The 18,943-nt window shown below is 32.4% G+C and overlaps 1 protein-coding gene across 3 annotated transcripts; it reads left to right on the plus strand.

Annotated features, from left to right (window-relative positions):
• Positions 1-2,720: 2,720 nt before the first annotated feature.
• LOC127851697 (uncharacterized) lies at positions 2,721-17,550 on the plus strand. 3 transcript variants are annotated; one of them, XM_052385547.1, is made up of 6 exons: positions 2,728-2,869; positions 9,037-9,095; positions 12,750-13,048; positions 15,297-15,375; positions 15,587-15,744; positions 16,706-17,550. In XM_052385547.1, the coding sequence occupies exons 3-6, from the start codon at positions 12,813-12,815 to the stop codon at positions 16,725-16,727; spliced, it is 495 nt and encodes a 164-aa protein (XP_052241507.1). In that variant the 5' UTR covers positions 2,728-2,869; positions 9,037-9,095; positions 12,750-12,812; the 3' UTR covers positions 16,728-17,550. The 3 variants fall into 3 exon arrangements, with proteins under 3 accessions (XP_052241508.1, XP_052241507.1, XP_052241506.1); XM_052385548.1 differs by lacking the exon at positions 12,750-13,048 and having other exon boundaries at positions 2,721-2,869; XM_052385546.1 differs by lacking the exon at positions 9,037-9,095 and having other exon boundaries at positions 2,734-2,869.
• Positions 17,551-18,943: the final 1,393 nt, after the last annotated feature.

An 18,943-nucleotide genomic window follows, 5' to 3' on the forward strand; every position in this document is an offset into this window, starting at 1 on the left:
TTGGAACCATTAGTGATATTATAGGCATTTTTCACTGTTGAACAAAATTGTGTCTGTGTGTCGTATGAACAAATCTGCATGAAAACTACATTTGGACTCAAATCGTACATCAAATCATTTCTGTCGACAGTTGTCAAAACACCTATATACTGTTTGATTCCAATAATGTCGCTTTAATGGAATTACTATTTTTATATGTTTGATTCTTAATATTTAATCAACTAAACTTGTTTTATTAGGGCATGTTTCACTGTTGAACAAAAGTGTGTCTTTGTGTCGTATTAACAAATCTGCATGAAAACTACTTTTGGACTCAAATCGTCCATTACATCATTTCTGTCGTCAGTTGTCAAAACACTTATATACTGTTTGATTCCAAAAATGTCGCTTTAATGGAATTACTATTTTTATATATTTGATTCTTAATATTTAATCAATTAAACTTGTTTTATTAGTAGTACAATTTTGCAGTAGCCACCCCCCCCCATTAATAGTTTTATTATTATATACAGTACCGCCCCTGGATTTTTTTCACGTCATTGTATCTTCGCCTGTCAATTACGTCATAACTCTTTCTCTGTTCCTGGGTACATGTAAGCTACATGCATAGGTCATTGGGTTTATAACTTTCAATTTTATTTATATTTTCTCTCTGATAGGCGTTTCTTTTTTTATTATATTATTATTAATTTAATTTTTAGCAGTCACATAAAAAACCAAGCAATGTAATATGGAATTTTTACACCCATTATTGCTGCTTCTTCCTGTATTGCGCGATGATTATCTGAACTATTAACTCAATGACGCTATATTTTTAAATCTTTTTCTATAAAGAAGGAATGTAGTTGACACCTGTTTGTAGTTTCATTTTATCGTTCGTCAAAAAGTTGTAACTCTGTTGCTCTGGTATCTTTAATACCATTGAGTAATTAAATTGTAATTAAATTGAATGCGTTTTAATTCCCTTTTATTATTGTTTGATTTGAGTTACAATGCTATGACGTTAAATTTTATTTACACTTAAATGTATTATGAATATTGTTGGGCCAAGTATGAGGTTGAGCGCTCTATATCCGGTTTAAACCCCCAATGCTTTGCATTGACCGTTCCAAGGCGGTGACCCCAGTTTTATTCATATTTTGTGTTTATGTTGGTTTGTATTGTGCTGTTTTGTACTGTTTGGGCAATCGGTCACTTGCCTTAAATAAAGGACCAACTAATTGTTTTTAACGAAAATTCAATACTGCTCCAGCAGCTGGAGTTTCACTTCTTTATATTTATAATGTATATTTTTTGGATATGACATGTTTCAATCTGTAACTGAAAATAGTTTAAACGCAGTTATTTTCTTAATTGCATGTAAACAAAACTATGCGAATACTAAGCAGCTGGAAAGAAAATAGAGCAAAACAACATACCAGTATTGGACACCTAAAGGTGTTTATTGAATATAGTTTGAATAGTTGCCTGACAGGCAGTAGAAATGGAACTGGAGCAATACAATATTGACTTCCCTCCTACCTTAATAGGTTTAATGACATTGGTTTGAATAGTTACAAAGTAAGCATGAGAAAAGAAACATGAGCAAGACAAAAGACCTGTTCTGACCTCCCTCCGTTCTAAGTGTGTTTGATCACAGGTTGGAATGATCGCCTAATTAGCGACAAGAATTGAGTTTCAGCAAGGCCCTGGATCTTTATTGACCTCTCTATTGCCTGGGTTAAAGGGACTTTGGTTTGGATAGATTCCAAGTCAAGACTTTCAAGAGGAATCTTTTCAGGTAAGTTGAACTTACTATAAACAAAGCCCAAGTCGCACGCAGTCAGAATAAAGGTTTTAAGACTTGTCTTATATCCGTTGTTGGTTGTATTTCATGTGCAAGACACATGCATTACTTGTGACAAATTAATTTAAATCAAATGATGGACGTTACAAGCAATAATTGGGCATGTATGTTCGGTCTTTACAACATTGCATAAGAATGTATTACTATTTGTAATATAGCTGTTTTAGGTCAAACAGACTATTGGTGTTGTATTACACATTATTCAAGGAAAGGAAAATACTTGCTAGTGTGAAAGTCAGCATCACGATTAGTGATAAGAATACAAAGTATTGGTCACAACGTACTACATGTAAGATTTCACATTTGGCAAACATATGCACTTTGAGTTGTTTCCCTTAGACCGGTTAAATATTTTGATTTTATTATTCACAACATTTTACTTCATTAGTTCGACGTTCTTCGTTGATTATAAACCATTGCTTTATAACACTGCATAACGTAGAAAAAGGGGATTTCAAAATACGTAAGCATATTCATTGCGTTTAAAAGCAAAAAAAAAAATAGTATTGTTTATGTGCTTCATTTTATAAATAATATTTAGTTCACATAAATAATATGTGTGGTGAAGGAACTAAGTAACTTCAATAAAACATGATGATATAAAATACCGGATCAATACAAGGCGTGTTAAGTAGAATATATTTACGATCCATACATAAAGTTAGTCACATAAAAAAAACAGGGAGTAAACTTGAAAAACAGTAAAAGAGAGTAGTTAATGGACATTTTTAACTAAACAGTGTATACAGAGTAATGATCCATTTATTACATCAAACATATTAAATGAACCAGCTATGATTGTTGTTAGTTTATAATATAAACGTGTGCAAAGAAGTCTGCTACACTGATAAGATGCTAGTTTGCATCGTTTTAGTAAAACAATACCGTTTATCTGAAGCGATGATAGACAGAGAAAGATAAATTGTTTGTGATGAGATACCTCCATGATATCACTGTTTGTTTAAGGACATGTTCTTCATAAATCTTCACATACAACAAGGGACCATGGACGTTAACAGTCTGGTATGTAAATAAAATTACATGTTCACAGCTTATAAAATGTTTAATTTTAATAAAGTTTCGGTATAACTGGTTATTAAAAATGGTATATCTATCTATTTAGTGTAATTTATTCGGAAGTAAATTGTAATTATCAACATTTCGGAAATTCAATTTTGGACATGGTAAATATTTAAACTTTTGGAATTATTAAATTTTCAACCGAAAAATTTAATGAATTTACAAATTATTGGGGAAACTATCATCATGATCATCATGACCATCATGATCATCATGATCATCATGATCATCATGATCATCATCATCATCATCATCATCATCATCATCATCATCATCATCATCATCATCATCATCATCATCATCATCATCATCATCATCATCATCATCATCATCATCATCATCATCATCATCATCATCATCATCAGCATCATCACCAGCATCATCACCAGCATCATCATCAGCATCATAATCAGCATCATCATCATCAGCATCAGCATCATCATCATCAGCAACAGCAGCAGCAGCATCATCATCATCATCATCATCGTCGTCGTCATCATCATCATCATCATCATCATCATCATCATCATCATCATCATCATCATCATCATCATCATAATCCTTATCATCATCATCATCATCATCATCATCATCATCATCATCATCATCATCATCATCATCATCATCATCATCATTATCATCATCATCATCATTATCATAATCATTCCATCATCATCATCATCACCCTCATCTTCATAAGCAGCAGCAGCAGCACCATCACCATCATCACCATCACCATCATCATCATCATCATTTGTATCATCATCGTCATCATCGTCATCATCATTATTATAATTTATTTTATTATTATTATTATTATCATCATCATCATATTCATCATCATAATCATCATCACTATCATCATTTATAAAACCCGTAATGTGATAAGTTTTCATTTAAATCCTGTAGTAGCAACTTTTCTAGGTCAGCTATTGTTACACACAAATCTTAAATCAGAGCACCATATAGGCGCAGACGATAAAAAATGGATAATTCGGAGAACTATGACTATACCATTAACTGTCGAGCTAGTAAAGTATTTTATCAACATACATCTGTATAAACTGGCTCTTTATTGTTTACTGGTGGCATACGCATCACAATCCATGGAAAGGGCGAAAAATCACATCATAAGGAGGACTTTATAATAAGTGTGTTACTTAGCTTATCAATACAATCCTATATTGTAGTTATTTGCGTCTCTGTCAGATAAACATTTTAACAGTCTGACCTAATATACGTTCAAGATAAAGGTGGTTGATAACCCCAAACTGCCTGTTGACGTCCTAACATTTAACCGTAATATACATGTCAGGTAATTGTTGAACATTCGATCGCCCATGTGATGATGTGACGTATATGATAGCCGGTTTTATCATTTAAAAATAGCATTTGAAACTTGGAGTGATAAGATTAATTGTACATTGCCAAACCACTTGAGGAACAGATAAACGTTAAAACTTGCAAAATAGTTGCCCTGTCAAGTGTGTAGTATATGCCATGAATTTTCAACCGTTAAGTTTACTTGCACTTTTACCACAAGCATAATGTGGGTCTTCAACTAGTTGAAGAATTATAACCAGTCGATTCAATTTAAAGAACCTGCGCGTTAGGATTTTGTAAATTGATTTTAGACGAGGTTTCGAAAAATCGAAATTTGCATAAACGAAAAACTGTTTCTTTGATAGGGATATATTACAATTTATTTATAGTAGTTGGAATACGCACATATATAGAAAACAATTTGTTAATCATAACTTTAAGCGTGTAAAATTATTAAAATGTGTTGTAACTATACGTGATTACTTTTTAAAAGATGTGTCTTGACAGACTATGATGTTATAAATCGTGTACTCTATCCGTTCTTTAAACAGAACAATCAAACGGTCAATCAATAGTATATGTTTGTGATTTCTTAATTTCGTAAATTCGTTAATACTCCTAATAATTTATACAAAAACAAAACTGACAGTAGTAAATAGAGATGAATACGTCTATTTGTGTATGTGCAATTAATTTTTTTTAATTAGTGGTAAAACAACTCAAAATAGTTTTAGTATACTTTCTTGTATTTCTTACATGTTGTTCTTGGTTTATCTTCAAAATTCAAAAGTATTGCCTCTTATTCTTGTATAGATGTGTGTATGATGCCTAAAAATTTAAAATTTAAAATTTAAAATTTATTTTGTAAAAACAAAACAGATGATTGAATAAGAACCTTTATTATAAGAGTTGACAAATCTGTCCGGCCTGTGTTACATTAAATTTATCCCCATATATGTGGTTTACTACAATTGCACAATATTTCCATAACATTGTGTGCTCTAATTGTAATTGTTGGTTTGTCTTATATAAAATACTTACATTTTTAGAGTAAATGATATGAACAACAACTAGTTATTTTTTCATGCAAACTTTGTTTTAAGTTTATATCTCTCAAGCATGCTTTCTGTGCTATTATAGCTTTGATTGTGTAAGTGTACAAAACCTATTTGAAAAACTCCTGAACTAGATTGTTTTCAGACAATTCAAATGACACGAGTTTACACGTATAGCTATATGTCAATTGCACTTTCCCAGTCTGTCTAGAGGCCTTCTCTCACACTTTTTCCACAAACACCATGCTTATAAAACCATGCTTATTGATAGAGTATTTAACTCTTAGCAAAATTAATTTTCTGAAGCCACATTTGTCCTCTATAAAGTTTTCTCAAGTTATGACCATGGAGAGAAAACTTACCTAACCATTAGGACCACATGATTATTGAAGACATGCGGGGAGCAACAACTCAAACATTAGTTTTCCCTTAAACCACTTAGCCTTAGGCTTTCGATGCAATCGTGCTTAAATAAAAAGGTTTAAACTAAATTGAAACCACTTTATCGATAGATTAAATATTTGGAATTTCACATGGCATTGTGGTCCTCTACAGCATTTGTTCGAATCATGCCCGTATGGTCGAAACTGACCAGAGTTTAAACTTACCATGCCCTTGAAGTCTTATGATCTTGCACAACATTGTTGTATTTGGTTTACATAATTATATATATTGACAAGTTCTAGTCTTGAATAAAAACGAACTATTATTCAATTACTTCATTATGATATAATACTCATGTTTTCTTTGCATTTTGAAGAGTAATTTGTGCTGTGTTGTGTTGTATTTTCAGAAATCTAAGATGCAATTTGCAGCATCAAAAACATTTGCAAATATAATTGTTTACTATGTTACATTGTTTATTTTTAACCTTTTAACAAACACTTAATGGATTTTTAGTGCAGCATTGTAAAAACTAAACCTTATTTCATTATTGCATTAATTTGCATTAGTTTCATTAATATGAACTTTGTTATATTTATTAAAAAGCTAGACCAATTTGTTTTAAACTCTCTCTTCATCTGTTCATTATCTTAATTAAGGTTACATTGTTGAATTGTCATTGTCAATCCATGGGGACATACATTGACAACATTAATATTTCAGGTGTTTTAAAATACGAGTTTGACATTTTATAATCTGTGCAATCTTGTTCAAGTTACATTGTGCTGTTTGCTTATTGATACCAGAGCAGTATCCATTAATTCTCATTTTCAAGCTAGGGCGTGAACAACTCGAAATTGATGCATTGAATAGTAATCAATCTTTGTTATTGGCCTTTAATTAATACCAAATCATAAACAGTGTTATTCAGAAATTAATTTGATTGATGCACAGCTTTATGAGTAATTGTAAGCTTTATATTGAGACCAGTTATGAAGCAGATGTAAAACAGGATTAATTGTCCAAAGATAAGCGGTCGGTATAGTGAAGGTGGGCAAACTACCTCTATTTCTTTCGAAGATGCAAATTTGGCACGAAATCACCAATAAAGGTCACATTAAAATGAAACAAATGAGACAACTCAATCTGTGTGACTGTTGATTTTAAATGGGGATAATAGCTAATTTAAATGGCTTATACACGTTTCGTCATAATATACTTACCAGTGTTTTGTGTTTTGCTTTCTCTTCTCTTACACAAAGATTCATATTTATTGTGTAAGTCAATGTATCAAAATAGCAGTTAATTTAGTTTAATAGAAAGATATTCAACAAAGATATGTGGTTATGTGATTTGGCCTTAAACAGCCACTATCACGTATTCATCCTGTTACTGCTTTGTTACAATTGAGAATGTGAAAATTTTAATCAATTCTTCTACATCTTTAAAAATTAAGAACGTGATGTTGATTAGTATATTTTTTGTTTTCATTCGATTTGCTTTGGAATGTTACAGCCCGAATAGATTGACACTTACATGACCATTGAGTTTTAAAACTCGAATTAAATTGACACGTATTATATTGTGTTCGCTTTTAGTGCAGTTTGATCTGAAATGTGATGTTATTAGGTGAATTTAATTTTGATTCACACTTAAGTGTGTTTTTTTTTTAATTTGGAAAAACATGTTTAGTTTTGGATTATTTAGACCAGTTAAAAACCCTAACTCTATTCTTTGTGTAAGTGGTTCCAAGGCCTTTTTCAAGGATTTATGTATTGGTATCTGTGTTTGTCCTTTGATATGTTATTTGTTTAAATGTATGGTCATAGGTCATTTCGATCAAGTAATGGATACTTATGCGATTTTATAAATGGTAAGCCTGTTGATGCAGCTTGGGTTTTACTTTGTTAAATTTTAGTGTAAATGACGAATATCTTACTACTTTAACCACGTTTTAATTATTGTATACCAAAACTTAAATTTGAAAAATGATCCCACCTAACAGCGAACAGGTAATACGCGTTGTAAAACAAAACATCAACAGGCCCAAGTGCAAAATTTGGGAGAAATGCACCTAATTGAAAACATTATATCATATTAGTAAAGAGCAATATTACAGCTGTTTACTAAGACATATTATATATTTGCCATTAGAACCTTACTTATGAGATCTTAAAAATGACATATGGTGTGTCTAAATTTTAATATCTTTTTTAAGATTCAAAATAAAGTAGTTTTCTGTGTTGTTTTTTAAGTGTCATATCATAATTTTACTTAAGCATACAAAGTAACCCAAATGAAAATCGTTTATATATGACTCAATTCTTTTTTACACAATATTTCATACAAGACAAATTTTACCATGCCCGATAACCACTATAAAGATATCGCAGACATTTTACAGGTTGCAAATCATCTTTAAATCTAAAAGGATGCAAGGTTGAAGAGTAAGTTTGAAGAACATGGCAGAGTTATTTTATAATCTAGTAAGCAGTTTCGGGGTATGTGTGCCCTCAAAAAATAACATAATTATAGAACGTTGAAAAAGTTCTTAAGCCGTGATAACGCACATTAATATCTTTGTGTTTATATTTTGCATTTAAGAATTTTAATGAAATACTATTCGTACAGTCATAAACTCGCATCATATAGAATGGATGTAGAAATGAGTGACATGCACACACAACATGTCTCAACTTCATTAATATTTAATGGTGTATCTAAGTCAATTTAATTTTCACCTTAACTGATTTTTTACAGGGGTATCGTTGTGATATAGCCACGCTTGTCCATATTGCACAGCTTAGCCAGGCTTCAACGTTCTTAATCCTTGTGCAATATTAAAACACAGTCAATAAATTAATGTCAATAGGACCGACAATATAACTTAAGTCATTCGAATTTCGAGACACACGTTTCTTCATATAATGTGTTTACTGCAACAGGTTCGAATCTTCTGCGGAAGAGTATTCTGCTTTAACTCATACACTCTGCACTACTTAAGGAATATAAATAAACATTAACCACATATATGTTTAATGTGTTCATTATTAAAAATTGTAAAACAGCTAAACATACAACGAACAAATATGATACACGTAACATAATGTATATAAGATCAGTATATGTTTACATAGCTTAGATAAATATATATATATATATATATATATATATATATATATATATATATATATATATATATATATATATATATGCATCACATTTGCTTAACAGTCTCATTTTTAAATATAATAAAAACAATCAAAATTCATAGTTGGTTGTATAATTCAGAGAATCTTTTTTTCTATAAAATGTAAATGTAATATAAGAATGTGATCTTTTTTTCAGCTACAGATTGAGGAAAAAGAGCAGTATGATAATGCATTGGAAACTAAGCTGTCTCAGAGGTGTGTATTTATTAAATCAATGAATCACACTTTCCTTACAGTTTGTACAAAATCTGCTGTTAGTTCAGTGATTTCCGCAGATATTTATCATATGCAAATAACTATCAATATATCGCACACATTTTACTGTTTTGTGAAAACACATTGTTTAATTTCATCAACTGATGTTAGACTATAAAAAGAAATATTTTCTGTACAATTACACTATCATGTTATACTGTTTTCAGTGTATGAAAATGAACTTTAAATTTCAAAAGTTCAGCATTAAATCATTGCTTCAACACACAACTTATTGCATCATTATAATGTACACAAAAGACACTCCCCAATTTAACCATTGCCCCGCATAAACATCACACATTTACCTGCAGTATTTAAGTTAATACTTTTTGTATATTTGTATTCCTTAATCAAAAAATAATATAATTACACACATTTGGTAATAGCAGTCAACTTAACAATAGAAGAAAAAGCAATGTCACAATCATATATTTTTAAACACGAGACAGAAAATAAATATAATCAAATAAGGTTCGACAAATAGATCAAGGCACAAACGTGCATACATAGTACAATTATAATCATTTAAATTCAAACGCTGTGCCAATGTGTTCTAAAAGATCCTATTTGATCTTTATTGAAAGTAATTATGTCTTCATTTTACGCATTTTTGGAAGATATATGGAAAACAAGTATTTAAGTAAATACTTTTAGAGGTGGTTGTGTTAGCCCTTCGAGCATTATTGTTTTATGTCTGATGAATAAATATGAAATGAGTGCCAGGATTATTGGTTAATTGATATGACAGTCGAGGGTTTTTAAAATAATAGTTTAAAAAAAAATATGTGCTAAATTTACGCCGATTGCCATTGAATTCCTATGGTACAGTTTATTGGACGCCAGACACAGATTTGTATAAGTGTACTTCGATTTTTTGAAATACATATGCATACATTTTTTTCCGATGAGGCTTACATAGTTATTTTAATTCCAGATTTTATAAAATATGCAATTGAAAGTTCAAATAAAACGTGAATTCAGAAAAAAATGCTAATTTGGGAATTGTAGACCTCTGCATTTTAACAGATTAATTTATATAGACATATATATGATGTTAATTTTAACTGAAAACGATGGTGCTAGTTGATAGTTAATGTTTGGTTTTAATTCTTAATTGCCCAATAGATATTATACATTATGCCATTTGAGGTATTCAGAATACAGTTGTACATGGTATGTATCTCGTACATTGATAAATGCATTTAAATAATTTTTTAAGATACGATGACTTCAATATTCTCGCATTATCAAAGATCTCCATTTTACTTAAGATACAAAGGTAAAATGAAGAAACTAGAAGCATGTTCGGAAAATATTATTTGTGAATGGCAGGTTGATCAGGTTAGGAAGAATCAGCTGGTACAAGCATTGAAAAGAAGCAATTCAAGGTGTAAATTTCTTAATTATCAAACTGTTTCTGACACTGCTTCATGTAAGATTGTGCCAACACGCAGAGAACAATTCATTGATGAATACACTACAACCATGTTTTCTCCATCTGTAATGGACATTAGTGTCAAGTGTGAGTCTATGAAACAGGAGTTCTTCTCCTTAAAGCCGGAACAAATACGGCAGCTGAAACGCCTTACCATTGGCCAGTCTGACAGTGCAGGAAGGAAGTAGGCGAGACAATACCGACTCACGGCCTCAAATTTCCATAAAGTGTTCAGGATGAAAGCGACTACAAACTCCAAAGTGACCCTGGAAACCCTGCTGTGCAAGACTGTAAGGCAGACACAATTTTGGAAGTTCAGTGTAAAACTGGACCTGGTCATTGGATTGAAGCATATTTGAAGATGAGAACACTCTCTTCTTCATTTCTCTTTTTTTTCTGTTTGATTTCAGTCAAATTCTTACACAAATCACCATCAAAAGAGTCAATCTGAACTGTCTTATCACATTTGCATTTAAGTCTGGACATAGGTCTCTGTTATATGACGTGCCTAAAAAATGTGTTCATCGTGGCAGTATGGCTGGTCTTCGGTTTGGACGCTGGTTGATGTTGAAGCTAACCGAGGCTGAATAGGACACTCGCTTTTGCGTATGCATGGTCTTCATACTTGGGTACCTGAAACAGAAAAAATGCATATTTATCTCATTGCTTCATTTAAATATGTTTACAATTAACCATATATACATAATTCATTTATGCGAAGCTCCTCACCAGAACACATAGAAAATCAAACCATATCCAATCTCACAAAGCAAATAAACAGTTATAGTCTACAGCTTCTTTTAAAGTTAGTTTTTCAAAAGATTAATACATACGGAGCATTTCAAAAGCTTTCATCTATTCCTGTGACGGACAGGGTGCTGTGGGACAGGTTTTTTGTGGGACATGTACATAACTTCTACAATACCATTCATTTAACAACAAACAACTAACCGATGCATCATTTGTTGCTAGCCCCTAAACAACAATGTCATAGTCGCTCTGGCTTTGTGTTGCTGGTAACCCAACATCTACATCCATATGCAGAACGTCAATATCTGGCTCACGTAAGATCAGTTTTTATGAGCACAATACTCGTTTGAAGCTTTCTTCCGGTTTACTGCATTCTGCACCGCATCACTATATGACTTTGACTTCTGACTGGTTGTTTTAGCTCGTTCTACCGCAGGGGTCAATAATATAGTCATTAGCAAATTAACTGTTGGCACATAGTCAACGTCCAAAGGAGTATAGAACACCCTTCATTAAATGTGCACTACAAATACGAGTATATTATGTGACAATAAATGTGTGTGTTCCATGGCACTGTCGTCCGGATGCTTTAATCAAGGTTTCTTGCGATGTTCAGGATTTTTAAGAATACAATGAAATGGCAGCTTCGATTTATATAGTCTGTTTACACAACCAACGACACAGCAATAGTCCCTTCCACCCATGTAAACACCTTAAACAAATTAGTGCATGTTTTGTTAACACTGTTTTTAATGAAGACAAGCTTCATCAGTGTAAGAGTAACGGCGTTGTTTACCATTACCTTTTTTGGATGGATGAATTCCAAATGAATCCAACTAACGGTTTTTATTTGGATCAATATCCAATGACGCAATTATGTTGCAAGCGTCTATTAAACCTGACATTAAGCTGATTCATACTCAATAAATATCACCTGTCTGCGAAAGAAATGTATAAAAAATCTAGCTCCCAGTTTTGCAAATCTCGCGATATGGGAGTGATCTCGCGATTCAAAATTTAACTCGGCGCATGCGCACATGAAGCTTAAAATGGACCATTAAGTTAGAGAGGTATTTGCCGTCGCTGAATTTGCTCTACATTAAAACCATAAAGCTTGTAACAAGATGGTGTTTAAGTCATTATTTCTGACACATCTTTGAGTTGTCGTTTTTCTTAATTTTGAGACGAGTTTTTTTAATTATACTGAAGTTTGTGTTCACAAATGTCTCTTTGAGTTTGACTCAAACTAGAGTTTCAGTTAGAATAGGCGACTCAGTATATGGATAAGATTTTAGATTTAAGCTTACAGTGTCAATGTTAAGCTGAGTTTAAACTCAGACGTCAACTGAGGTAACTAATTGAACATATTCTTGGTACAAAACCTAAAATTAAAAGCTCCGAATCTTCAGTTAATCCAAAAGCTAGAAGACTCACAGCGAGTTTTGGAAGAACGCGACTCCTCGATCGCCAAAATGAAAGCTAAGCTGCAGACAATATCCAACAGCAAACAGCAGGAACTGGAAGAGGTCCGAAGAGAACTCAAGTTATCCCAAGAACAGACAAAGGCAAAGGCTGAGATGGAGCAAATTCAGGCCACAATTAAGGAGTTACAGAGCAAAGAGCAGAATAATAAGTCGTCGTTTGACGAGACAAAGGCGATAGAAAATGCCATTAGCAGGCTGGAGGCCGAGATTGAGAAGCTCCAAAGGTATTATGTATATTGTTTAGTTTGTTTTCTTTTTTTTTCATTCAAAAAACAAAAACAATTGATAATTTAAAAACAAACACTGAATGCTGTGCAGGGTTATTTGTTATTAAAACAATGTCGATAAATGTGATGGTACAAGAGATATAAAACTGGAATGCAAATTGAAATGTAATATGTAATACAGTTATACTATTTTGAAATTAATGTGTGTATTTACATAGAAACAGTTGACGTTAGATGTTGAAAATAACTTCAAAGTAAAATACAAATTTTGAATTGTGAATAACAAAGTCTGACAAAAATGTGTAATGCTTGATTACACCCAAACTTGTCAAACTTACATGATGCGTCCTAATTTGTGATCAATTTAAGAATTCACATCCTAAAATCACATTTATGATTTGCTCTTCATTTTTCTGTAACTGCTAATTGGTGTTTCAAGTGTTTAAATATACAATTTAATTTACTGTTTTCAACAAACTCCTTTTCTTTTTTCTGTATCGCTCAATTACTTATTTATAATTTGAAAAGTGATCCTGTTACTTTTCAATGTGGTTTCACAACATGTTCTATAACAATCATTGTATAATACTCAATAAAGTAGAAATAATAATATTATGCAATTTTATTTAGGTATAGTTCTATTCATAGTCATATTATTGGTCAAAGAGGGTCTTTTTGATGACCATATTTCCACTAGTTAATGATTTGTTGATTACGAGGCAATAGTCAGGGCAAAAGATAAATTCATTTTTAGTGAATTTCCATGTCCAACACCATCATCATATCATCGCCATGACTTTCACATTCATCCTATTTAGCATAGTCGTTAAACTTCTTTATCATAATAATCGTCAAAATGATAATGAACATCATCCTCAACTTTAAAGTGTGTATCATTATCGTTAGCATGTCATCACTAGCACCATCACTGCTATCATCATCATGTTCATGGCACCAATGCCATACTAATCATGGTTCATCAAAAACATCATCATCATCATTATTATCATTGTTATTTTCGTCATCGCCATAATCATTGGTATCGGCAACAAGATAGTAATATCCGTAAGTGCGGATTTAAAAGCAAATGGTGATAATTTCAATCTTTATATAAGTCAAAACTATACAAAGAAAAGATTCTGTCGGATGTTGATTACAATGACATTTTGAATGTTGTTTTTATTGATCATACCGATAGCAACTATAAACATATGTGTAAGCATCGTTAGCAGTAGATGTTCATAGAGATTAATAATACCAATAATATAGAGATCAATAATAATCTTTACTCAATTTGCTGCATAACTTATTTTTTTAGCTCGTTTAGTCTTATTGACATGATCAATAGTTTGTTTGGCATTGGTCAACAAAATGCAAGCTTTGACAAACCAGGAATCTGCAATGCGCAGTTTGAAAGTTAGCATGATGCGTTTTGGAAGGACCGTTCATAGTCAATATAGTTGAAATTTCCGTAATGGTCTTTTTTAACTGACCTGAGCACAACGTGCTCATGGTGCGCTTTTTTTGTCCGTCGTCATGATTTGCCTTGAACAAACTGTACGGGCCACATTAATTGCCGATCTTTTTGGAACTTGGTCAGAAAATGCCCCAAACATATCGTGGCCGAGTTCGAAACTGGTTAACGTGAGGTCAAAGTAAAGAAAACGCTTTTTTAAGACTCTAGAAGTAACATTTATATTTCCGTCTTCATAAAACTTGTGAAGACAGTATGTTAAAAGGATACCTCAGATGAGTTTAAATATGGTTCAAGTTAGTTAAAAAACACGGCCCCTTTTAAACTTTGTCCGAATCCGGTCTGCTTTAAAACAAAACAAGGTTGCCTTAGTGAAACCTTGTAACACTAGTGAAGTTGTATTTTAGTTCAATCGTAATGTACGTTGGTCAGAGCTATTATCAAAATAAATATCGGCCGTGCTGAGACTGCATTATGTAATATACAAAAAAACTAGGTATTTCGGACACATTAAAGAAAAAGCTTGTTTACATCAAGATGTCAAATTTGAATTTAAATCTTCATGAACTTGAAGAGAACATTTGTTCGAGCGGCACCTCAGCCTAGTTCGAAAATACAATCATAATATTTATATTTAATACCCTATTTATGTATTTTAACTTAATATTCTCAGAATATTTTAGTTTGTTTGGGTTTCAGTTTTGGGTTTCAGTTAAGTGGCTTAAGACCCATTGCCTTCTTTTTAATTTTAATTACTGAAAACTTGTATAGGCTTCATCAACAACATCAGGTCCAGCCTTCCCAGTCGCTATCTGGTATACGTTTGCCCTTACACTGGAAGAAAATGCAGGTATTTATGATAATCAATTAGCCACACGTATTCCTGCTATTGTAAACGTAAAGCCATACACTCGATATAATTCTGTCAGCTGTCGAGTCGAGTCAAACATAAATAACCTGAGCTTTAAGGCCAAATTGTTTTTCAAACTGGTATATAATCCACAGGACAATACCTTCATGATGATAACAAAACATAAGTTGTCATTTTTTCTCTTTCCTAGATACATTACGTGCTGAAGGTTACCCTGGATGTGATGGACTCGAAAGAAAGACAGGAGTACAGTGAAGTTCAGAAGCACTTTCTGAGAACCTTGCCTCATGTGACGGTCGTTTCCATCACCCGTTTCCAAAACGCACTACACTGGGAATACTATCAATTGTAAGACCTAAATGTTATAGCCCCACATAGATGGTATTTATGTGAATCATTATGTAAGTCCTGTGTTGGTGTTTTAACCTTAACCCATTTATGTCTCGCGTCTAGAAATAAGGCCTTGGCCAACAGCGTAGACCCAGATGAGACGCCGCATGATGCGGCGTCTCATCTGGGTCTGTGCTGTTTGCTTAAAGAAATTTCTGTAAGAAATATTCTAAATATAGAAATAAATATACTAGACATTCCATAATTTTGGAAATAAATTGATCCAATATAAAAGGATGGGAGAATCCACTAGGCATAAATGGGTTAAACAATTGTTTACATCTTTGGAGCAAACTTGTTCCAAATTTATCGAGTAATTTAAAAGAGAATATGTTATCAAAAGTGTGTGAACTTCGTAAATTACCCACTATCGCTCAGAGTCACAAAGCTCTAGTGAAGCAGTGAGTGTAAAACCTGCCTCTTTGCTAATGGTTGAGATTGGAACGTAACATTAAAAATATCTGATGCTCGATTTGTATGCCTTTATTTAGTTGAAGGAATTAAGCATTGCACATGTATGTCCGTCCGTCTGTTCATACATCGTTTGTTTGTTTGCTTGTTTCTTATATTGACTGGACCGTAACTTAGTTTTGTATTAGTATCTGAAAATATTAAAAGTAACTTCCCACGAATTATCAACATGTCGAGACGCCAAGGTACAAGTTTTCCTGCCTGAATCGTCAGGGTCACACGGGTCAAATATCTAATATTGACGCTAACTGATAATACACGCCACTTGCATTCCTACTTTTAACGGTGAGGTCGCAATTACTGGTCAACATTAAAATCTGCATATTGATTAATTCAGATTTTTATTACGTCAAACATTAATTTCCAAGCAACATGGCTTTAAAGCACCATTCATAATTTACCAAATAATATACAACTATTAAATATTGTCTTCTTTTTATTGTTCTAGAAAGAAACTCGAGATGGAATAGAAATACGGACAGGGTGCTGCCAATGAACTTCAACTTTACCATGGTACCAGGCATGATTTAATAGAAACAATCATTTATGAAAACTTCGACTTTCGTCAAGCAGGATCAAGAGTTGGGTGCTTATATGGCCATGGCTCTTCATTCGGAACGACATCAAAATATGCGGATCTTTTTTGTTCAACTAACTGTAATGGTAACAAATTTATGTTTGTTGCAAAGGTTCTGGCGGGAAAAGTCTGCTTGGGGCAAGCTGATTTGAAGCGTCCCCCACCTATAGACCCTGATGATTTCAAGAAAGGATATTACGATGCCGTCGTCAACAATGTTTTGGCCGCAACAATATATGTCGTGTTTGATAATTACCAATATTATCCGGAATACTGCATTGAATATTACTGAATAAGACCGAAGTTTCACTCCGTCCGTTTCCGTTGCCACTCTGTGTAAGATAAAGAACATTAAATTAAAAAAAAAACTTTTTGAGGGCCTTTTGACACCATTTTGACCATACAGGCAGTCCTAAATTGTATGCGGACCAAAGCCGAAAGCCATGGTCATCATTTTGCCATTGATACCAAAGTCCAGTTTCGTATTAATTAAATGCTATATGTCATCAAGAATCAACCAGTGTAAAATAAACGATTTTAACAGCACTGTCATACATTGCAGATGTATTTTATTACTTCTCAACATTTTAAAAATGTTAATTATAATATTTTTCGATTTCGTTTCATTATTTTTTCATATAAATTGATATACTAATAATTAACCAAAAATAAATAATAGCTAGTGACAGCATTGAAATACAATATATTAAAACCCAGCTGGTGAAGTTATACGTGTATATTTAGTACGGGAAGTATACGGAAAAAAACTCCATAAACAATTGCATGCATCGTATTATATCTCCCTAAAGCGGTCAAATATATAATCAAAGTACTGACACTACTGATGTGACGATGCTTTGAAGAGGATGGATATAAAAGCATCAATTTAATTTTTTTACATCATCACAATTTTGTATATGGTTACGAAAATGTTGGTACGAAAAAAACATTTGTCAATTTGTACAGCCCCTCCAGAACTTTAAAACATTGTCTGTCTTAGATCATGATGAATTATAATATGAATAGGGACAGACAATTGTTATTTTACAAATAAACATCTTGTTTGGAAGGTGGATATGCCAATCTGCAAGTAAACGGTTGTTTTGATAATATTATATACTTCTAGCGACCCACATAAACAGTCAACAATGTTGACATGAGTAAAGGACTGAAATAAAGTGTGGTAAAAATATCTTCTAATGTAGTTAAATAAGGTTACTCCCAGTTCCAAAAGCCTTTCTGTTGAGCTAGCTGTTAAGCAACGCGGTTAGAGTTTCTGGTTACAATTCGGAAGACTTGGGTTCGATACACGGTTGGAGCTGAGAAATTTTCACTTTACTATTATTAAAAATCTATGTTATAATCACCATAATGGATTTTATGCTACTTCATTGTGACAATTTTGTTTTGAAGACTCTTGAAATTTGTCAATATAAATTATTGTTAAAATCATTATTTTTATGGACAAACACCAATTCAAACCATTGCAATAGCCAAATTGGACTCATTCCTTATAGTCTCCAATCTTTGATGGCACGAGGAGTATATAGAATGAGTTATAAGTAGGTATCAGAGGATGACCTCATTTATATCTTTTGCCATCTGCACCCGCATAAATTTTGGACAGTTAAAATTTGTCATTTGGTTAAGGGTTACAGCATTTTGATAATGAAAGTATTTTTTAATGTGTGCGAAATTGTGTTTTCTCTGTAGAACATTACCTATATACAAGCATACCATATATAGCAATATGAATTTCATATATTAGTTTTGCATTTTATATACAATGCATTTCACGTACAGCTTCTTGGTTGGAACGGTACATATATATATATATATACTACATACATAATTGCGCAATTCTAATTTACAAGGATTATACAACATACAAACTAAATTAAGTTTGAACATAAGAATGTATAGCATTTATCAATAAAATGGTGCACATAAGAAAAGTAGCTAGTACATGCTGAATTACATTGTGTAATATGAACTTTTACACAATACTTGTAAAATAAAAACTATTTATATTATGCGATATGATGCGATATGATTTGTTATTACATTATGGGAGAAATCAGTAAATATTATAACAAACGGACCAGACAC

The sequence above is a fragment of the Dreissena polymorpha genome, chromosome 11, assembly GCF_020536995.1.
Source record: "Dreissena polymorpha isolate Duluth1 chromosome 11, UMN_Dpol_1.0, whole genome shotgun sequence".
Lineage (NCBI taxonomy): Eukaryota > Metazoa > Mollusca > Bivalvia > Myida > Dreissenidae > Dreissena > Dreissena polymorpha.

What these genes read in the sequence shown, in the direction of transcription:
- LOC127851697 (XM_052385546.1), top strand. Translation starts at nt 2,816, where the DNA reads ATGTTCTTCATAAATCTTCACATACAACAAGGGACCATGGACGTTAAC. An exon ending in GAGATTGAGAAGCTCCAAAG is followed by an intron (nt 13,049 to 15,296) that starts GTATTATGTATA and finishes AAACTTGTATAG; the next exon opens with GCTTCATCAACAACATCAGG. An exon ending in TACACTGGAAGAAAATGCAG is followed by an intron (nt 15,376 to 15,586) that starts GTATTTATGATA and finishes TCTCTTTCCTAG; the next exon opens with ATACATTACGTGCTGAAGGT.